The sequence below is a fragment of the Artemia sp. Qi Xiang Cuo genome, chromosome 10, assembly GCF_049724085.1.
Source record: "Artemia sp. Qi Xiang Cuo chromosome 10, ASM4972408v1, whole genome shotgun sequence".
Lineage (NCBI taxonomy): Eukaryota > Metazoa > Arthropoda > Branchiopoda > Anostraca > Artemiidae > Artemia > Artemia sp. Qi Xiang Cuo.
Window position 1 is genome coordinate 51,781,726 of NC_142803.1, and position 19,868 is coordinate 51,801,593.

Genomic DNA, 19,868 nt, shown 5'->3' on the forward strand with positions numbered 1-19,868 from the left:
TGTTATATTTCCAAACACTTAGAAATATGTAGAAAAGCATGCTTGCTTTTATGCAGGAGAGCTACAAAATTTTTGGCCGAATTAAAAGTATAAGATATTGTATTTTTCCCTTTTTTACCATAAGCAATTTCTGCATAGCAATCTTATGAGAAGGGTTAAAACGCTCTTGAATGTCTTCAACTGGGAAAAATACCTTATTACATATAAACAGAATTTCGGCGGAAAAGACTGATTTCTGTTCATATTAATAATTGTCATCATTTTTGAGGATTTTTCCGACCAAAAATCCGTAGTAAACATACTATTAAGGACTTCTGCAACAAAACTACAGTCTATCTAAAATTTAGACTAAATATTTAAATTCTGTAAAAATTTTTAATTATGACCCACCATTTTAATTGTGAATCAGAAAAAAACTGAAAATGCAGGAAACTACAATTCATTTTATTATTATTAACATATATACAATCCATCAGCAAGAAATCGGGGGAGAAAAGTGATAAACATAATACTAGATTTTTAACCATAAATGGAAGCATATAAAACACAGCAAAAAGCCTTCGAGTTCTTGCTGGAGGGAAAAAGCTGCAGAGTTTTTATTTTCCTTCATCTTTCATGGACAGGTACTTCAGCTTTCATATTTTTTTTTTTTTTTTTTTTTTTTTAGTTTTAGAATTATGAAAAAATACTATTAAATTTTTAGGCGAATTAAAGGTACAGAAAAATTTCATTATTCCCTATTTCTGAACTTATACTACAGGTAATTCGTGCTTAAAAATAATATGAGAAGAATTAAATGACATTGAATGTCCTCAACAGACAAAAAATTTCCGTCACAAATGTTATAAGTAAATAGTTTTGCCTTTCATCAATGTTCACGTTCCCATCACCCTTGATCGAATTGTCCCGGTTTTTCGAGTTTAACGAGATTTATCTTTTTGTCACAAGCACGAGAGCTAATATGAAGATAATTTCTTCTAATACAATCGTACGTATTACCACAGAGCTTACATTTAAACAAATTGTGGGTGGGATCCACAAACAGCAAATGGACTATCAAGTTTTATTATAGTTGCAGCCCTTGTCGCAAACTTGCAACTGAAAGAGTTAGGATTTGGTTGTAAAGCCACATGTTGGTCGAAATAAGCAGACACAGCGAATTTTTAAATCATAAATCATGACAAAAATAAATAGAAATGAATAAAATGTAGCAAAGTTAATTTAAAAATTTGTGAAACAGTGGATGAAACCCAATTAAAAGCAATCAACTAAACCCATACAAGTAATTATATTAATTTTGAATAATATATCAAAATGCACAGTAAATAAAATCAAGATAAACCTTCACTTCTGGAAACAAATTAATAACTGATTTTCTAAAACTAAATTTCTCGTATAGCAAAAAGGATGAGCCAACTAAAAATCTAACGAAACCATGTTAAATTCTAGGAATTGTACATAAGGCACAATCAACCAAATCCTCACGTTTCATGACCTAGAACAACAAGAGGATATAGACGGCAAAATAGAACAAAAATAGACGCACTATATTTAGCTTAAAACAATATCCTGATCTTTAACTTTTCACTTAAGATGTAATTATTGTTCATCCTTTTTTATCAGTTTCAGTTTTTTTAATGTGAAAACGGGTTATCACTTTTTGGCCAAATATAAGGAACAAAAGAAGTCTTTTTTTCACTCATTTTATTCAAACTAATACCATGATCAATTTCTACTTAGAAGGCTTGTGGGAAGAGTCAAAATGGTCTTGAATTTCCTCAACCGACAAAAAATCCTCATTACAAACATTACATATAAATAGATTCTCAGCATTCGTATTTCCGGTCATCTCGACGGATTTACCTACATTTTTCGACTTCTTGTGGGATTTCTCAATTTTTACACAAGCACGAGAGTTTATGTGTACATCAATTTTCCTAAAGGTATCATAAGTTTTACTACACAGCTTACATCTAAATGGATTGCAACTGGGATGTAATCGCTGCACATGGGCTACCATATTTTTCTTATAGTTGAAACTTCTACTGCAGAACTCACAGCTGAAAGGGCTAGGATTTGTATGTAAAGCCACATGCTTGTCACGATAATCAGACACAGCGAATGCTTCGCTGCATATGTTACAGCTGTACTTCTTTTCTCTGAATTTCTTTTTTTCTGGATTCCTCGTATGGACTTTCTTATGTTTTTTAAGACTCTTTCTTGAACCAAAACGCATATCACATTGCTGGCATTTATGAGGTCTATTACCAGTGTGAGTATTTACATGATCATTCTTCGTACTTTTTTTCTTAAATGTTTTGGTACAAAGTTCACAGCTATAAGGTCTTTTGTCACTGTGAGATTTCATATGGTAATTTAAACCCTGTTTTTGAGCAAAACTATTGTTGCATATTTTGCATTCATACGGTTTTTGTCCTGTATGAGTCCTCATATGTTCAGTTAACCTGTAACTTGTGTAAAACTTTCTTTGACAACATCCACACTCATGTGTGGCACCTTCATTGTGTTTCTTCATATGCAGTGAGTAACCTATCTTCGTTTCAAATTTTGTGTAGCAGATTTCACAACCAAACACCTTTTCTGGTCTCTGTCCACTCTCTTCTGTAGCATGCTTTTTCAAATGCTGATTCAAATCATACATGCTGTAGAAACTCTTTCCGCATTTGTCGCACGTGAAATTTTTATCGCCGGTATGTCTTTTTATATGCATTTTAAGGTCTATGTTTCTAAAAAAACCTAAGCCGCATATGTAACACAAGTATTTTCTACCCTCAACATGCCTTCGCACGTGACGTAAGAGTGATCTACGTTTGACGTAAGTGTTTTTGCATATACCGCACTCATTAAAACTACTTTCTCTAACGATGTTATTAGTTACTGGTTCTGAATTACTAGTAGGTTCCGCATCTGAATTTTCTGAAGATTGAACAGCAGAAGAAATTTCTGTCTTTTTGTGCATTTCCAGATGGGTCACTAACTCAAAGGGCCAGGAAAAAGATTCAGAGCACTTATTACAGCTTAACTTACTTCCATCTCTGTGAGTCATCAAATGACGACAAAGATGATACTTCTTTTCAAAATTTGTTTGACAAAAGGGACACTGATGCATTTCATCTTCATTGCCATTCTCAGTTTGTTTGTGTTGTTTTCGAAAGTGTTGAAAAAAACATTTACGGTTTTTGGACGTTTTTCCACATGAAGCACATTCGTATCGATTATTTGTCGTAATTATAAATCGCACATTCGTAATTGCTTCTATTTTTTTAGATGGCTTATCGTTGATGGATAATCTTTTGCGAAGTTCAGAATGCTTTCGCAAGTGTCCTAAGAGTGACCTACGTTGGACGTAGGCCTTTTTGCAAATACCGAACTCATTAAAATTACTTTCTCTAACGATGTTATTTGTTAGTGGTTCTGAATTACTTGTAGGTTCAACATCTGAATTTTCTGAAGGTTGCACAGCAGAAGCAGATTTATTTTTTAGTGCAGTCGCACGTAGTAACTGCCTGTGCCATCGCATATGATTTGTGAATAATTTACGAATGGCGTATGTTTTTTTGCAGATAGTGCACTCATAAGAACTATCTCTTGTCCCATTTTGAGTTTCGAAACGACAATCAAGATTGCACTTTTTCTTGAATTCTGAACGGTAAAACTGACATTGCTGAATTTCTATTTCATCATGACCTTCCATATGATTTAAAAGTGAAATACGGATGGAAAAGGACTCACTGCAAATTTTGCAAATGTGAGTGTTTTCTGAAGGCTCTATACTCGGCTTTTTTTTTAACCAAAGTGACATTTCGTTCCACCGTGAACCAAAGGATTTCAAAGCAACTTCCTCAGGCTGTAACAGTCTTTTGTCGTTAGAGCGATTTATCGCCTTAATGTGACCAATAGAGCTCTTTGGAGGCATCACTCCTGGAATTTTTTCAGGGCCAGATTCGTCACAGGACATCACTTCATAAGCTTCTTCACTGTATCTATCCATTTCTAAAAAAAAGAAGAAACTAAAGACATGATTATTATGAGAAATCATATGGGTGCTCTAAGACAACTTCAGTGAAAATAGTCTAAGACAACTTCAACAAACATTCAGCTTCGGGACTAGGTTTTTGGCGATTAATCTAACTCCCAAAGCTGCAAAATTACTTTTCCTTAAGATTTGGTAAAAAATAGTAAAGGCTCTTGAATGTGGCAACAGTTAAAAAGCTAACGATAGGCAAGTTCAAAATAACGAAAACATTAATATTTTATTAATTGTTAAACACCGGGCTGTCTTTTGATGATGAATTTGATGAACTGATGAACGGATGATTGTTTTGAGTTTGGTTTGTTTTGGTGTTTTTTGCGGGGGGGGGGGGTAGGAAAATATCTTCTTAGCTACGTTATCCTAGTAGGAGCATAATGTTTGTAGACATGAATATAATGAGTCGGAGGTTATACACTTGAGATTGTCTCTGCAGGATTGCAACTCTTATTGATAGAAGAGAATCACTAAGCACGGGCAAAACATAGGCAAAGACAGTTTCAGTCAGTTACAAAATATGAAAATTGTAACTTTAAAAGCAACGTAACTTTGTAACTTTAATGTAAAAAATTAATTTTCGTATCAACATTTTGACAGACAAACACAGACGATTCAAACGGGACTTATTAGAAGTTTCAGAAACTCATATCGGGTAGGAAACATGGGTAGAAAACATACAGGGGTAGGAAACATGAAACTAGATAATATAGAATTTATTTACTAAGGCGGGAGAAATGGGATGCATAGGCAGGGAGTAGGGCTCATGATGAATAAGGAGGTTGCCAAGTCTTTTTTCGGTGGAGAAGGTATTAATAATAGAATGCTACTCGCTGATTTCATAACTAAAATGTGCAGGGTATCAGTCATAGTTGTTTATACCCTTGTAAAACCAACTGATGGAAATAGTAATAATTCAGATTAATAGCTATAGAAACACATAGTCAGGGTAACAGGTAAAAGCAAGATATTTTTAATAGGGAATTTTAATGCTAAGGTCGGTAGACATAAGTATAGATGGTATCTTAACCTAGGGGAATTTGGTATAGGAAACGAAAACAATACTAGTTTCAGGCGGCTGCAATTTTGTAGGTACAAGAATCTAGTTATAACCAATATAGTATTTGGTCTTAAAATAGCCTATTAGTTAACATGGTATTCACATAATGGTGTAAACCTCTTCTGTCACCACTCTGTAAATCTCTTTTTAGTTCTTTCTATATGCCCTTTTTTATATTGGCAGATGTAATGGTTTACGTAAATTCCAAGGATAGACGATAAACGTTGGTACATGGTCTTTATTAAATAACGTGAGAATACACATAGAGAAAATAAGGTAGCACAAGAACAGCTAGCTACGACGAAGGCGAAAGATGGACTGCCTTTAGAAATGAACCAAGAATATAAATTTCCTGGAACGGAAGTGCCAGGCCTGGGAACGAGCCCTTTCCCACGACTAGCTTTAGTCCCAAGAGCCCCCCCCCCCCCTGGAAAGCTCTGGTTGACACATAAATGCCCAAATAACTAAGAAATGAGACACCCGGAAAAGCTTCTCGAATTGATGTTAGGCCTTCCAATCTTGAAGGAAGGAGTGCCTTCCAATAACTTTAAACTCTTAAAAAGAACAATAAAGCATGCAATTTTTAATCAAATAAGGCATCTCTTTCCGTACAAACTGAACTGGAAAAAAATATAGTTCTTTGAATCATAATAGAACTGCGTGTGGCTCTTTTGGCCATGTTGAGTACAAGAAAAACAAATTGCACCGCAATACTCATAAAAGACACTTTATTGTCAACAGCCCCCCCCCCCAAACACCATTTTTTAGAAAGAAGGGTAGGGGTCAAGAGACTCCGGTCTCCACGCCATAAAAGTTAATTTTTGGGCTACTGCTAACAGTATTATTTTAGTAGACGGTTTCTTGAAAACAGTCTCAAGGAAGGGGAGGGGGAATTTCACCTCTTCGTTAACCAAGACATTCTTATTTAAACAACATTCACCTTTCTGTGAACCCCTATGAAAATTAAGATATTTTTAATTAAATGACATACCTTCATCACTGATATCATCTATATCAGAATCGGAAGATTCAAAGTAAATGGTATTTTCCTTCCTTTGTCGCAGATTTGGTTTTTCTTGAACATCCGTTGTTGATTCAACTATTGATAGAAACTCTTTTTTTACTTTCTTTTCACTCTTTTTTGATAGAGAATCAACTTTAAAATCTGGAAATGAAAGAGATGATTCTTAGTAAAAGTTATGTAGCCTTGCTTAAAACACAGTCTGTAAATTGACTTTGTACGGTATGGTAAGTGTCATTCTTGTCTTTCCTAACTGTTTCTAATAAACAACTTCCCTTCGGAACGAATTGAATCCAAGATCAGAATCATTACTTTTTTCATAATTGATTTTTTTTCAATTGTTCGACACACATCCTTGTCATATCTGTCAATAAGACAAACCAAAGTTTAATAATAACATGGGGTTTTCTGAACTTTGACGTCATACTTTTATTTCGGAAATGGAAAATAAAATTGACCGGAAATCAGCTTGAAAAGTTTGTACCACAACAAATTTGTCCCGAGCTATTCTCTATCAATACTACCTTTTCTATTCTTTTCTCAGATTCCTGTTACAGACAGAAAACTACTGTTTCAAGCTTCCATATTGAACAGTTATAAAAAAAAATTATGCATGAACTCTTGACTTTGATTGGCCAATCAAGAATTTTATTACTGAAAGTTGATCAGTGTTCAATTCGAGAAAATTCTGAACAGCGTATACAATTGGCACTGCATTCTTGCGTAATTTTGATTTTGCTACCAACTGTGACAATAAATTAGCCCAAGTATAAAATTTTTTACAAATAATTTTGTGTAAAAACCAGCTATAGATAATGAAAATGAAACAAGAAATACATGGTAGTTTAAGAGTTAAGGTAGACAATATTATTTTTGTTACGTTTACAAATTAAAGTGGTAATAAAAGAAACAGCCACAAGTAGTAACAGTCATAAGTTGTTAACTTTTGGAAGTAGCAGTAGAGGAACTGAAAGTTTCAACTTAGTACCGTCAGCAGTTCCTGATATATTGCTGATAAGACCTTTCAACAGCCTGAAAGCACACAGTGTTTGATTTAGTTCAACATCCACCTCAGCAGTCTCCGAAAATTTCAACTTAATACCAGTCATTCCAGATGCACCCTTTTGAAATCTGGATATACATAGTTTCTTTTGATTCAGTTCGAAATCCCCCTCATCATGTCCAGTTAATTTCCACTTACTACCCTTAGCCGTCCCTGAGATATCACAGATATGCCTTTTTAGCAACATTTGATACAAAAGGTTTTCTCGTTTAGTTAAACACACCCAAAACGTGCCCTGACAGTTTCAACGTAATACGCTTAGTTGTTCCAGAGATATTGCACAGACGCAGTTTTTTTTATAATTTTGATACACAGTGCGTTTTGACTTAGTTTTATTTCACCATCAACTTGACTTTGAAGTTTCAACTTAGTACCCTGGTCTGTTTTTGGAGTATCGCATCTATGTCATTTTGACGACCCGGATGCACTGAAATTCTTGATTTATTTGCATATTAGCAGAAGTATTGGTAGTAGTAGCAGCCCTGAAAGTACCGACGCAATACCCTCTGCCGCTCCTGAGATATTGCTGTAACGACACTTTGACAATCTACATGCACATATTGCCTTTTGATTTTGTTTTAAATCTCAATCAAATCTGAGTGAAAGCTTCAACTTAATTCTCTGTTCTGTTCCTGAAATAATTACATCTGTGTCATTTTCACAAGAAGAAGGCACTTAAGCTTTTGATTTAGCTCAATAGTAGAAGTAGTAGCAGAAAAAAATAGTGGCACTAGTAGTATTGAGTTTCAACATAACACCCTCAGTCACTTCTGAGATATTGCTGATGCGTCCTTTTGACTACATGCATACTCAAGGTGTCTTCTGATTTAGTTTTACATCCCCATAAGTTTTCCCCGGAAAGTAGCTCTGAAAATTTCAACTAAGTAAAAATTTCCCCAAGTCGTTCCTCAGATATTACTGATAAACACTTTTTGCCCACAGTGGGGTTTGATTTGGCTTAACATCCCATGAAAGTTTAACTTCAATACCCTTAGCCTTTTGAGACCCAGGATCAAAAGATCTTCCTCAAGTTTCTACGACAGCCCATTCTATACGAAAGGGTACGGTGAAAATAAAGAATAGTACAAGGAAGTCATATCACTCTTCACTTAGAACGAATCTATTGTGGAAGAAATTCCTTCTTGTCTATATACTAAAATGATCCTTTAAGAATTCTCAGTCACCCTCGAGTTGGTGTGCTAGAGCTAATTGTGATCAAATTGAAAATTCCATCATTTTTTGAAAACTTGTGCAGAATGATGATATCATTACTCCTCCTTCTTTTGAGCAGGTCCATTTTGGTGAAAAACTCTTGGAATTTTAGACTAGGATAGAGCATCTTTTGACTAACTTAATCCGTTGATAAACTCCCTAAAGATAGTGGACTTTTTTAATGAGGGAAAGTAGGGTATACCACTATTTTTTGAAGACGGCAGCATTTTTGGGAATGTTTTAGAGCCATATATTCCAAAAGTAGTACAATATTAAATTGCTTATAAAATTTTATTGAGTTAATCTGTCAGATTTTTAGGCTTTGATAAAAGTTATATTATTTAGTGGGTAGCCAACTAGAGGAAAAGTGCCCCCTCCCCTCCAAAAGAAATTCTAAATTATTTCAAAGAAAGTACACAGAACAAGGGGAAAGCATCTTTTAGGAATCAGTTAAATTGACAATCCTAAAAATTTCCGAAAGAATCTGTCTCCTCTGGCGTTTTTCTGCAACCCAGTTTTCTTCTTAGGTTATGGACACAGCAATATTAACGCTAATGTTTAATAAACAAAAACTTCAAATTGAAAAAGGTGCAGGCTACAAGAGATCTTTAGACTCGAAATACAAATAAGACAAGGAGGATCCAAAAAGTGGCACAAGCTTTCTCCAAAAACCACTAAGGTTAAACACTGCTACTACTACAACTACTATACTACTAATACTATTGCTAGAACAACTACTTCTATTGGGAATACTACTATGGCTAACGGTAATAAGGTGAAAATTTCAGGAAATGTCAAGGGAGAAGTTAAATTAATTAAAGCACACTATGTGCATGCAGGTTGGCAATACTACTACTAGTAATACTACTACCACTAATACTTCTACTACTCCTTTCGTGACTAATACCCCTAAGGCTAATGGTGTGAAGATAAAAATTTAAGGAAATACGGAGGGGGAAGTTAGACTAAATAAGACCACTGTTTGAATGCAGCTTGTCAAAAAGGGCGTGTCAGCAATATCTTAAGAGCAGTTTGGGTATGAAGTTGAAATTTACAGGGGTTGTTGTGGGGGATGTTGAACTAAGAAACAGGTAATATTTGTATGCTACCACTACTACTACTACTACTACTACTACTACTACTACTATTCCTAAAACTAAGGGTGTTAGTGTGAAAATTTCAGGGAGTATTGAGAGGATGCTGAACTAAATGTTCATGCACATTGTCAAAATGACGTATCAGCAATATTCCAGGAGCTGTTTAGGACATCAAGTTGCAACTTTCATCGTGGGTTATGAAGGGAGTTAAGACACTACGAGCCTGTAGATTGTCAAAAGACCGTACAAGCAATACCTCAGTAACAGCTTAAAGCATTAACTTGGAACTTTCAGGGTGTTTTGAGGCGCATATTCAACTAACAAAGGGGCACCTTTGTGTACTACTGCTACGACGATTACTGATGTGAGTGAGGCTAATGGTATTAACTGAAACTTTCCGAAAATGTTTAGGGGAAGTTTCAACTAACACACTACAGATAGAAGTTGTCAAAGAGATAAATAAGTAATATCTTAGGAAAGGCTTAAAGTATCAAGTGGAAACTTTCAGGTCATGTTGCAGGGGATATTGAACTAACCAAAAGGCACTATGTGCATATTACTACTAAAACTGGTACTACAACTACAACTGTTACTAATACTATTGCCACGATTACGATTACTACTACTACTACCACCACTAATATAAAAGTATTATGGTGAAACTTCCAGGGGATTTTGAGGGGGATGTTGAAATAAATCGAAATAAATTATGTCGATGCAGGTTATTCAAAAGACATAACATATATCTCTTAGAAACAGTTTTAAGGATAAAGATGAAACTTTCAGTGTATGTTAAGAGGGATGTTGAGCTAACCAAAGGTATTATACGCATACTAAAGCTACTACTGCTTCTAATGCCACAACTAATACTACTATTCGTCTAAGGCTACTACAGAGAAATTTTCAAGAAATGCTGAGGATGTTGAATTAAATTGAAACGCACTATTTGTATACAGGCTAACAAAAGGGCGTATCAGCAATAACTCAAAACAAAGTATTAGGTTTAAACTTTCGGGACAATTTGAGAGGAAAGTTGAACTAAAAGTGAACTATGAAAAAAAGCGTGTAGGCAGGTTACCAAAAGGGAGCAAAATCTCAGAAACGAGATGCTTCCCTTTCTGAATGTTTTCTCGATTTTGCTGTTAATTTTAAATTCTTGTTAGAATAGAAGACAGCAAATTTCAATACTTGATTTGTTTTACTATACTTAGAAAAGGACGGTTTTTCTTGAGAATCATCAGCAAGAGTCAAGAGTGAGGTTCAGTAAGACGGAAAAGATAAAAAGTTGATTAACTCAAACCATTGTGTTTTTAAAATAGCTTTACTAAACTATTTTACAAACATTTGCATTTCCAAATACAGTACAAACAGACATAAAAAATTTCTTACTAACCAAATAGAAATCAAAATTTGAAGTGCCAAGGACAACACAAATGAAACCTGATTCAATAAACTGGTTCACTGGAAACTTAAACAGCTATATATGTTTTCAAAAATTAGGAAAACTCAGGAACTCAATTTTTCAGAAAAAAAACAGGTTTTAGTAGTTAGCCAGCAACAAGTTTGACAATAAGGAATGTGTGAACAATCAGCAGAAAATGAGCAAAGAAGAATATACTATCATGCAGTTCTAGAAAGCACGACATTCCTGATCACTGTAGCAAAAGACAAACACCACCATTACTTGGCAGTAAACTGGAAAGAAAAAGTGACAAAAAAAAGTGAATAACACAAAATTCAACTCTGAACCATCCTCTGCTTAGCCAAACCTAAACAATTGCTAGGAACCGTCAGAATGCTTCGCCTAGTAGTTTTTGTGGGTTTTTTTTTCTAGCTGTATAAATGTCAAAGTCACAAGATACTTGAAAAGAAAAACAGTATGCTTCACGGTTCTTACAAAAATATGTCATTGGGTAGTTTGGAGTTTGAGTAGTTGGAGTAACATTGGGGAAGCAGTTTCCGGTTCTTTGTAGCTAAGGAATTGAAAAGGAATAACATTATGGATAAAATTAATCTTGATACCATAGGAAAAGCCATAAAAATACCTAGAAGATATTAATATGTGTATTTATGCAGCTTATAAAAGATATGTTTCAGGTCTGACAAGTTTTTGAATTTGTGAGAAATGTAAGAATGAAACTCTAATATTTTGTTATCAAGTAGGAATTGAAAAGAAATATATACATCACTGAATAGATAAAATCTAAACTAAGCATTTACATGCTTATCATTCACTGAAGAATAAACAATTCAAGTTGTTACTTAATTGACTTGTCTAAAAAAACATATTATTAAGACTAATCTATATCCTATTTTGCTATTTTGTCGTCACTTTATTGGCCAAACAGTTCGTTGTAACGAACTGTCAGTCAGGAACACCTTCACCCACTCGTAAACAAAACTTAAAAACAAAACAATTTTAATAACAATAAATATAAGCTTGTTATGGTGATTCGGAATATATAAAATTTATTAAGTTTAATGTTACCCGTCAGAAGCTAAGAGCATGAGAAAATGTGTCTGATTTTCGAAAAAATGTGGGACTACTCCCAAAAGTCGGAAGATCTCAATGAAAATAACACCATCATATTCAGCATATTGAAGAAGCTTCCGACGGTTTTTGAGACGGAAGCTTCAAGCTTCCGTCTCAAAAATGTAGAATTTTGCATATTTTTTTCCTAGAAGAATGACCAATGATCCGTGCTTTTTTGTATTTTCTCCCCAGGGGTGATCTTATCGAGCTAATGGCTCTAGAAGATCAAGAGGTAGCTCAATCGAACAAAAGTAGAAAGTTCTACTGCCCTTTATCAGTGACAAAAAGTGACAAAATCCGGAAATCATATACGATTTTTGCTTTCATTGTCTTTAGCTGTTCAGTCATATATGCATATACGTGGGGAGAGGTATCCAAGGGGAATTTGCAGGTATGGTAAATTTTTCGCGATAGAGGGACGGAGAGGGAGGTAATTTTTAGACTAGATTTATGGAAAGGATCAGAAATTTAAGTAAAAAACAACATTTTTTTAACTGAAAGTAAGAAACATAAAAGATCTAAAACCGAACTGGCCGGCCATGACAACGCCCAGGGAGAGAGGAAAATATCAAAATGAATACCAAAAACAAACCGGACTGCGGCCAGAACAAGGTAAAAAACAGCCAGTAATTGGTTTGGGGGGGGGGCGTCAATGGTGTGACTCTGTAAGCTCAGCCAGAGTCGACACCGCTGTAAATGGGTACCTGGAGAAATCTGGGGAAGGTAAGCAGGAAGGGTTTGTGAAAGCACAGGATGGCTGGCCCTCAACCCCCCATTGCACTTCCTGGCTGAAGAGCCACGAAATGGAGACCAGCATTGCCGGTTTGGACCTTGAGGGTCTAGTGCCGTCATATTTACTTTACTTACAGGCTTTTAGAAGCTGTCCTAGTCAATATTTTGGTTCATTTAAAAGACATCTTATTTTGTAACAGTTAGGTTGTTACAAAATAAACAGTTTGGCTGTTACAATTAAATTCGTAAATGAAATAATAGAAAACAGACAGAGTAAACATAATAAAAAAATAAACAAATTGCCAAAGTCTTCCGACTCGAAAATGACTAATACTTATATCTCTTTAACATAAGTACCTGGTATAGGTCAAAAAAAAACAAAATTTACGTAAATATAACATTGATGCTTGCCTTGAATCAATTAGACCATTCAGTAACTTTCTGAATTCTTGGAAGAATCGGAATCGTGGGAATTTAGGGAGTGGTGTCTATAGCATTCCTTATTCTTGTGGAAAATTTTACATTGGCCGAACCCACCAACAGCTTGTGAAACGGTTTATTAGCATCATAATTCAATCAATAAGGCTCTAAAATTGATACTTTCGTTTCTGATTTGGCAGAACACACTTTCTACCACCCTGATCATTGTGTAGAAATTGAGGAGGCGATAGCCATTTCTAACGACAGAGGCATAAAAAAATGGGTTAGAGACGAAAAGACATATTTTTGCTAACGGATAATTTAAATATTGACTCAATTTAATCCATCATTCTTAAAAATGATAATATTGTTAATAATGCTAATAAGATCTTAACACAAGAACAGAAGAATTTCAGCGTTAACTGCCAACAAAAATATCATTTAACAACAAAATTATCAATTTAATATTCATTTTCTTTATTTTTGTATCCAGTTGCTTCTGTGTGTTCACTGAAGTCACAAGTAATTGTTTATAGACCATTACTATATATAGAGAAATACTCTTTGGTGTTGAACCACAGTAGTACTAATTGTAAAAATACAGATACTGGTTTGTCGCTTCTTTTTTTATTGTTTTTAGTTTTAGATTTTATTTAATTGTATAGATTATTTTAGACATTATCTTTAGTTTTTTTATTTACTTTCTTCTATATTTAGCACTGCAGACGCATTGGTTTATACAGGCGAAATATCCATCGTTTTAGTTTATTTTTTCCGTCTACGGACCGTAGTCCCGTTCTTCATTTTTAGGTTTATTTTTGTCTTTGTTACGGAAGGAGCAAGATTAAAACTTCAACAAACAAAAATTATTCCAAAAATGAGAGGGGCTGTACCATTCTCCATTTCTTGCTCGTTACACTATTTTTTTGTGCTTTAAAAAAGCCACTTATTCAAATTCAACGGCCCCTGTGTTTTAGTTAAAATTCAGAATTTCGGAAGAGGGTCCGGGCCACAGCCCTCCTACTTACGTATCCTCTGTTGGATGGGTGTATTTGGGTGCTCCTTTGAGTTAGAGTAGAGTAGAATATTTTTATTTATAAGATATACATAAATAAATGTCACAAAACAGCGCACATACCTGGTGGCATACTTTTGTTGTTGCCCGGTTTTAAAATCAATTTTTGAAAAACTAAATATTCGGTACGTTCTTGTTCTAGAACCTTCAGCACTTTTTCATTTGTGTACTTTTGCCACGCAAACTTGTACCAGATTTCTGGTAAAAATTATTCTTAGTAATATTAAATTTTGAAAACCAAAAAAAATTTTCAGCTGAAACTAAGGAGCAATATTGAAACATAAAACAAACAGAATTTATTCTGTAAATTAGGATAACTCAATTCTCCTCCTCCATCCCCGCCAACTGTCTCTTCCTCTATGCCCACCACCTCTCTCCTCCTCTATCTCCGACAACTCGCTCCGCCTCTCAGGCAGCCTACTATCTACTCCTCTCTCCCCGAGTTCTATATAATAATCGCTCCCCGCCAACTAGCTACTAATCAATCAAGGAACACTATCTACTATTCTAACCACACAAACTCTCTAATCCACTATCTCCGACCACTCTCTCCTCCACTATCCCCGCCAACTCCCTCCTCCTCTATCCTGGCCAACTATCTCCTCCTCTATCTCCACCATCTCTCTCCTCCACTCTCCCCACCAACTATCTCCTCCTCTATCCCCGCCAACTGTCTCCTCCTCTATCCCCGCCAACTAGCTACACTTCTATCCACGCCAATTATCTACTACTATCGCCACGACTACGATATACTCCTATCGCCCCGACAACTCTATACTACTAACACCCCGAAAATTGTCACCTACAATCACCACGAACGCTATATAATCCTATCTCACCCCCAACACTATCATACAATCTCCCCGCCCACACTCTACACCTCACTCCCCGCCAACTATCTCCCCCTCTATCCCCGCCAACTATCTCCTCCTATATCACCACCAACTATCTCCTCCTCTATCCCATCCAACTATCTCCTCCTCTATCCCCACCAGCTATCTCCTCCTCTCTCCCCGCCAACTATATCCTCCTATCTCTCCGCCAACTACCTCCACCTGTATCTCCTCAAACTATCTACCACTCTAACCCCACAAACTATCTACTCCTCTATCCCCGCCAGCACTCACCTCCTCTAACACCGCCGGCTATCACATCCTATATCCCCGCCAACAATCTCCTCCTCTATCCCCGCCAACTATCTTCACCTCTATCTCCCCCAACAATCTCTCCCTCTATCCCCTCCAACTATCTCCTCCTCTATCCCCGCCAGCTATCTCCTCCTCTCACCCCGCCAATTATCTCCTCCTCTATCCCCGCCAACTAGCTCCTCCTCTATCCTGGCCAACTATCTCCTCCTCTATCCCCACCATCTATCTCCTCCTCTATCCCCGCCAACTATCTCCTCCACTATCCCCGCCAACTATCTCCTCCTCTATCCCCGCCAACTATCTCCTCCTCTATCCCCGCCAACTATCTCCTCCTCTATCTCCGCCAACTATCTACACCTCTATCCCCACCAACTATCTCCTCCTCTATCCCCGCCAACGATCTCCCCCTCTATCCCCGCCAACTATCTACCCCTCTCTCCCCACCAACTATCTACTCCTCTATCCCCACCCGCTCAAACTCAACCTTTGAAGATCAAAATGACATACTGAAGTAAATAAGCTTTCATTATCATGGCGAGGCTCAATTATACTTTCAATATGTGCCGTACCAATTCTCAGTGAATATATATTAGCATATATTATATTATAATATATATATTATGTAATATATTAGCATATATTATATAGTATATAATATAATATATAATATATTAATATATATAATATATTAGCATATTAAAGCAAGTGTAAGATATTCTAAAACTTGTGTTGACTTGGAATCACAGTGAACATTACAACACTAAAAAATAAATACCTTGACAGTATCCATCAATGGTGGAATTGAAAAAAAAGTCTTGTTTTGCCTTTTCATTGCTTCTCTTGCATTCATTATCAGTAGACTTAAATCCATTAATATCCTCAGCAAGATGATTCTCCACAATGACATGTTCCTTCATATCATTTACGTTAGGACATAAACAAATGGGGCATTTCTTTTTTTCATCAGTTTCATGTTCTATATAATGAACGGCAAAATCTGAGTAGTTATTTATTTCTTTACGACAAATTTCACAGTTAAATGACGACCCTGTTTGACAGTTTGTAGACTTATGAAGTTGTAGGAAATAAAAAGAATTTTCAATCTTTCCACAAGCAATACACCGCCATTTACCACCGCAGTTTTCTTCAATAGTGCGTTTTGTTAGCTTTTGCATCTCAACAGTTGTTTTTAAATAAATTTTTTCATCTAGTTTAGAATTGTTGGACCCACTGGTCCTCCAAGTAGATTCTCCAGTACTTGAAAAATCCTTAACAAGTTCACTACGCTCCTTCTCAGAACGACTGTTACGGAAAGAGCCTAAAAGATCAGAGGAAAATGTAAGGTAGTTGAATTATCACCCGATAGTCAATATTAATATACCAAGCAGTCAGATTCAAGGTGAGAAAGGTAGTTTATAAAAGGAACACTGTTATGAATAGGTGCAGTAAACTATAACTTAATAAATCTTTTAACTTCCGAGCTTTCTGACTTGTGTATTACACCCCTGTCCCCCCCCCCTGGTCAAATAGCCATGACAATTCTCAAATTTTGACAACTTCAAATTTTGTTTCATTTTTGAGGGTGGGGGTTTCTCATATTCTCACAAGAGATTATACGAAACTGTTTTTTATAGTTATGTCCGAATGCTTTGCTACTGTGTACTCATGTTGGCTATATAATAATATTTAACCTTCACAAACCCTAGTGCAGGGTTTTAAAAGCTATTTATAGCAAAAGACGTCATTTTAGTTATCCTATAAGAAGGGGGAGAGGAGCAATCGATTGTCCTGAGAGGAGAAAGATTACGAAACAAAACTTGTTTTGTGACTGACATTCTACTACCCCCCTTACTGTTCAATGAATTGATTGGAATGAAAGAGGCTTGAAAAAAGACAAACTTAAAAACAGTAGACATTACCAATGACAAACATTTTTTCAGTCGGCAATACTGACATCGCTTTCGGTTGACTATTTCGACCACACAATTGTTTTTGTCGGGGGCATTCATAGTTTACAACGCTACTTTGTGATCTTCTAAAAATCCTTTACAACCTCCAAGGTTATGAATCAATGATGGACTCCACTTGACTTAGCCCCATATACATTGCAGCGGATGATTTCAATTGAACTAAAAACCGAAAAAGAAGTACAAAAAATAATTAGGACTGAAAAAATTATTAATAAATAAAAACTAATGAAAATATTAGCAAAAACAAAGGCCCATCAAAGTAAAAGGTTTGAGACAGATGGTAAATTTAAAATTTTCATTAAGCCCCCTCCCACCTGAGGCCATGTTTTATATTATTAACAATCTGCTTAATTTTTCCGCGTTCAAGAATGCAACAACTTTAGAAGATGCATATGAGATACTGGATATCATCAATTAAAAATTAAGAGCCAGCAAAATCTTGGCAGTGTTTGGGAGTGGTGTAACCCTCTGAAAAAATTTCATTTTTTTGGTTTTAAGCATTTCCCAATGAAGTTTCGAGCAGAACTGAGCATTTTCTTGAAAAAGGAAAAAAATGGGTGCACATCGCTGAAAACCGTCAGTCTCACCAGCCTAAAGCACCTGTCTTATAGTTTCCAAACCAGTTAGTGAAAGAAAGACCTGCTTTTCTTTTTCCTTAAAAGTTGGCAGTGGGGGAAGGTTTTATATTGCATGTTTCTAATTTAAACGAAATGTTATCTGGCTATCTTTTATTTTAAAAAATCGGCAAGGAATAAGGACTACAAGGGCTTTGTTAGGAATATGTACAATTTTTTTTTACATATTCCTATGTACATATAATTTTGTACATATTCATATATACATATAATTTTTGTATATATTCCACGCGACTATGTACAAATTTCTGTACATAGTCACCACTTGCTATTTTTAGCAAAAATCAGATAACATCTCCAATGTTACAAAGTTAGTCTGCACTTGATCTGCATACTCAATTCGGATCAGATTCAAGAATTAGTTTTCAATTTACATTAAACAAGTCATCTCCAAAGTTTGAATAGTTTTCTCTTCTGTGTAAAAGGCTAAGAAGAATATAATGCATTAATTCATTGGAAGAGGCATTGAACTACTGTATATCAGTGTTAACTTAAAGCAGTGGTGGATCCAGGATTTTTTTAAGGGGGGAGGCAAAATAGGTTGATCCGATAAACCTGCGCTAGGAGCAAGTTTAATTAACGCAAACGTGCGTTAATTAAGTAAGTTACACTACATTAGACTTTGTTAGAGGGGAGAGCGCGGCTCCCAGCCCCCCTCCCAGGATCCGCGACTGAATTAAAGACTATGACAGGCAAGGGTAATTAAAAACGCCTTTTTAAAATTTTAAATAATCCTTTTACCTCCAAATGTCAAAACATTGCTGATATTTTTTTCTTCTTCTTTTTTTGGACTTTTTCGGACAGAAGAGGTTCTGAAGTCTTTAGAAAGAGAAAAGAGGGTGTACCATCAGGGGTAATGAGCTCTGGGGAAAATACATACCGTTAGAAAAGCTATTAGGAAGCCTTACAAACACGTTTTTCAGACGAAATTTTAAATTATCCCTTTCCTCCAAAAGTTTAAACATTCCTGATAATTTTCAATTTTTTTTTTAATGTTTCGTATCTCAATAATGTCTGAAAGTTTGAGCTTTGAAAAAAGATTAAGGAGAATAGAAAGACCAAAGTCCTGCATAAATATGTAAAACCCCCTCCGCTCTTTTTCTCTTAGACTAGAACAGAATCTAGTGAATAATTTGCAACCAGAATTTTATTATTTTTTATTTTATTGCGATTTTTGCAATAATTCCTTAAGTAGGTTAGTTAATTTACTAATTTTTTGTTTATTAATTAACATTATTCTGTTAACCCTTCTGGAAGCATCTAGAGACTCCAAGAATTTTCTCTATATCATTCACACATTACAAAAATTAAAGTTCCATGAAAAAAAGAATCATATCCTGTTTCAAAAATACTGAGACCAAGTGTGTCAAAATGCCAGTTTATGCTTTATTTGATAAAAAAAATTAGCCTAAAGTAAAATAAACATGATGATGGAAAGGCTTTTGTATTCTTTCTATATGAATGCATACCTTCTTCCTTTAATGTGAAAGAGTCAACCAGAGCCTGAGATGAGTTGAAAGAACTGCTCTTAGGAGTGTCAAAGCCATGGGATGAACGAGAAAAATTTGAAACTTTCATGTGGTCATCATTCTTAATTAGCAAAGGATCTGCGATTTCTGAAACATAAAGTGACTGAATGACACAAGAAGCACAAGAGAACACATGCCGAAACAAAAGGTGCAGTAGACTGTGTAAGGAACCCTTTGTTGCATTCTCTTAAGGGAGAAGCTTTGGCTTGAAAATTGCCTCTTTCACCTCGCTTAGGCTTATGTTTAAATTTCAAAATTTTAAAGAAAATAAAAGTATTCAAAAAAATTAAATTGCTGGCAAGCAAAGTTTCAACTTTGTTACGTG

General features: G+C 35.4%; 1 protein-coding gene across 1 annotated transcript in view; it reads right to left on the minus strand.

Annotated features, from left to right (window-relative positions):
• Positions 1-633: 633 nt before the first annotated feature.
• Positions 634-19,868, minus strand: part of LOC148947867 (uncharacterized) — a 54,442-nt gene continuing 35,207 nt past the window's right edge. Inside the window, exons 6-9 of the mRNA XM_089095516.1 lie at positions 19,484-19,630; positions 16,185-16,727; positions 6,100-6,273; positions 634-4,014 (exon numbers count right to left, since the gene is read on the minus strand). Of these exons, the coding sequence (XP_088951642.1) occupies positions 1,733-4,014; positions 6,100-6,273; positions 16,185-16,727; positions 19,484-19,630 (3,146 nt within the window). The 3' untranslated portion in view covers positions 634-1,732. The remainder of the gene's footprint in view (positions 4,015-6,099; positions 6,274-16,184; positions 16,728-19,483; positions 19,631-19,868) is intronic.